At 42.2% G+C, this 2,500-nt stretch overlaps 1 protein-coding gene across 2 annotated transcripts in view; it reads right to left on the bottom strand.

Annotated features, from left to right (window-relative positions):
* The window catches only part of LOC122259055 (uncharacterized), an 18,683-nt gene that overhangs the window by 11,562 nt on the left and 4,621 nt on the right, over window positions 1-2,500 (bottom strand). For both annotated transcript variants that reach the window (XM_043025536.2, XM_043025537.2), the window contains exon 2: window positions 2,427-2,500. This exon is cut by the window's right edge. In XM_043025536.2, the coding sequence (XP_042881470.1) occupies window positions 2,427-2,500 (74 nt within the window). The remainder of the gene's footprint in view (window positions 1-2,426) is intronic.

The following is a 2,500-nucleotide window of genomic DNA, read 5'->3' as shown; positions in this document are numbered from 1 at the left end:
CTAAGCTTCTGTTTTGTGTTATTTAACGAACTTGTTCCCTCATGGATGAATATCATGATGAATCTAATTATGAGGACATTATAGCATGACATATGGACGCATTTCATATCATACCTCAGGCATATCATGTGCAACGGTATGTTGTGCCCGTGAGTTTAAAATCTTTCGTGGTCACATTTCATGCTGCAGTCATGATTTATGCGATCTCGTCATGCAATTCCATATCATGTGTAAATATATATCTGTCATATCATACTGTATGTAGACTGCTAACATGTTCTGATATATCATAGGGAGTTAGAATACTAGTCTTGATATAGGTTTAAATATATAACTTTTTAGCAACAATTTTCCATAAGTGATCATTATTAGTTAATGACATATTTGAATTTCATATCATATCTTATATCAGATTCATGGTTATATTATACACTGTTATTCGGTATGTATTTAAAAGCCAAATATACAGTAGCCCTGTTATGCCATCTAATATATTGCAAAGATATCAAATCACGCCAGTCTTCATGTCACATCACGTCGTACATCATTTGTGATGGTGGCTCATGTCATTTCGATCATTACGACTTTTCATGCGGTCGCCATGTCATGTGTTGCCACCATAGGGAGGAGTAGGAGGAGGGGGGGGGGGGCAGGAGGAGTGGGGAGAGGGAAGGAAAGAAAGTAGGGGGAAGGGAGGGGGGCGCGGAGGGGTGGGGGAGAGGGGTCACCTGGGGTCGATGGCGCCAGCACATTGATTGCGAGGAGAGAGGCAGTCACAGTGTTGTTGTGCTTCCATGATCTTGGTCGGCCTCACATACGCACGCACATGCATTACTTACATGTATCTATGTCTATATCTATATCTGCATATATCTATGTTTACATCTATCTATCTATATTTATTTATCTATCTACATATATCTATCTTTATCTATACTGGAGTCTATATATGAGTATGTGTGTTAGTTAAATATTCTGTATCTATCTATCTATCTATCTATCTATCTATCTATCTATATATGTCTATCTATAAATTCATCTGTCTATCTGTATGTATGCATATCTATATATGTATGTATATATTATGCGTATGTGTGTAAGTTTGGGTATATAAACTTAGCCAGCGATACAGAACTATGACTAGACATAAACTAATTGATGCAATCAATCTTGTTTACGTCAAGGCATGCGTTAAGCTACTTTCCCCTGGAGATGTCAATCTGTCATGCAAAATGACGACGGAGGCACAACGACCGTCAAAAATGACAAGAACGCAACTCAGCATGATGAAAGGCGACGGGCGACCATAACTCCTGAAGACCATCAAGGGACGTGATTTTGGACCAAGAAACACATCCGTAATCACGGGAATCGCAGTATCCTAAGACCTGACCTGGTAGATTCAACTTGCAGAAAAAGAGGTTCGTGTTTTCGAAGAGAGAGAGATAGAGCGAGGGGGAGAGAGAGAGAGAGAGAGAGAGAGAGAGAGAGAGAGAGAGAGAGAGAGAGAGAGAGAGAGAGAGAGAGAGAGAGAGAGAGAGAGAGAGAGAGAGAGAGAGAGAGAGAGAGAGAGAGGAGAGAGAAGAGAGAGAGAGAGAGAGAGAGAGAGAGAGAGAGAGAGAGAGAGAGGAGAGAGAGAGAGAGAGAGAGAGAGAGGAGAGAGAGAGAGAGAGAGAGAGAGAGAGAGAGAGAGAGAGAGAGAGAGAGAGAGAGAGAGAGAGAGAGAGAGAGAGAGAGAGAGAGAGAGAGAGAGAGAGAGACGCTATCTCACATGATGACGACCGTGGATGTCTGAAAGAATATCTCTCTTTTTCATTTCCACTGTCAGCTCAAAATGGCCTTCCGAGAACTGATAAGCACGACTGGTAACGGGCATTTCGGAATGTTAAAAGATACGGAATTATATTTATCACTTTTACAAAGTTTTCCACTTTTGCGGCGTGGTCCGTAAAAGAAAAGTGTAATGTCCCTGTTATGTCGCGCCGCTATCCGATATTAACTTGGTAAGCGGAAACTGAGTTTTCTAAAGTCCGGGCTCGAGTGGCTTGCTCTTTTTAATTGCAACTGCTGGGAAAACAAAGCAATTCTTACACGCTGAAGAGAGAATCAAATATCAAAGATTATTTTTTGTAACTCGTTCTACGATAAAAACCTTCTGAGACAAGACTATCAAGAAAGTTAAATATCTTAATAACCTGACATCACCGAAAATATGAAAACAAGCAATACCACCATCTGGTCGCAAATCCCTCAGCCAAGACAATCGAATTCACCATTTAGGAAAAAAAAAACATCAGGAAAGTTGAACCTAACACCAGTCAAGGAACCAAGCACCCAATCCCACCCAATCCGTCATCCAAGCGAACCGCAAGCAACCCACCCCATCTGGCAATGGCGAGCCAATGGGCGAGACCGACCGACCTCACCTTTACTTGGGCAGATGAGCAGCTCGTCGAGACCCGCCAGGGCATGCACCCCGGGCGGCCACATGTAACTGGAG

This window comes from Penaeus japonicus, unplaced genomic scaffold (genome assembly GCF_977035675.1).
Source record: "Penaeus japonicus unplaced genomic scaffold, GWHDUDI00000001_assembly GWHDUDI00000022, whole genome shotgun sequence".
Lineage (NCBI taxonomy): Eukaryota > Metazoa > Arthropoda > Malacostraca > Decapoda > Penaeidae > Penaeus > Penaeus japonicus.
Note: the sequence above shows the minus strand (reverse complement) of the source record. Positions and strands in the feature narration are given on the sequence as shown.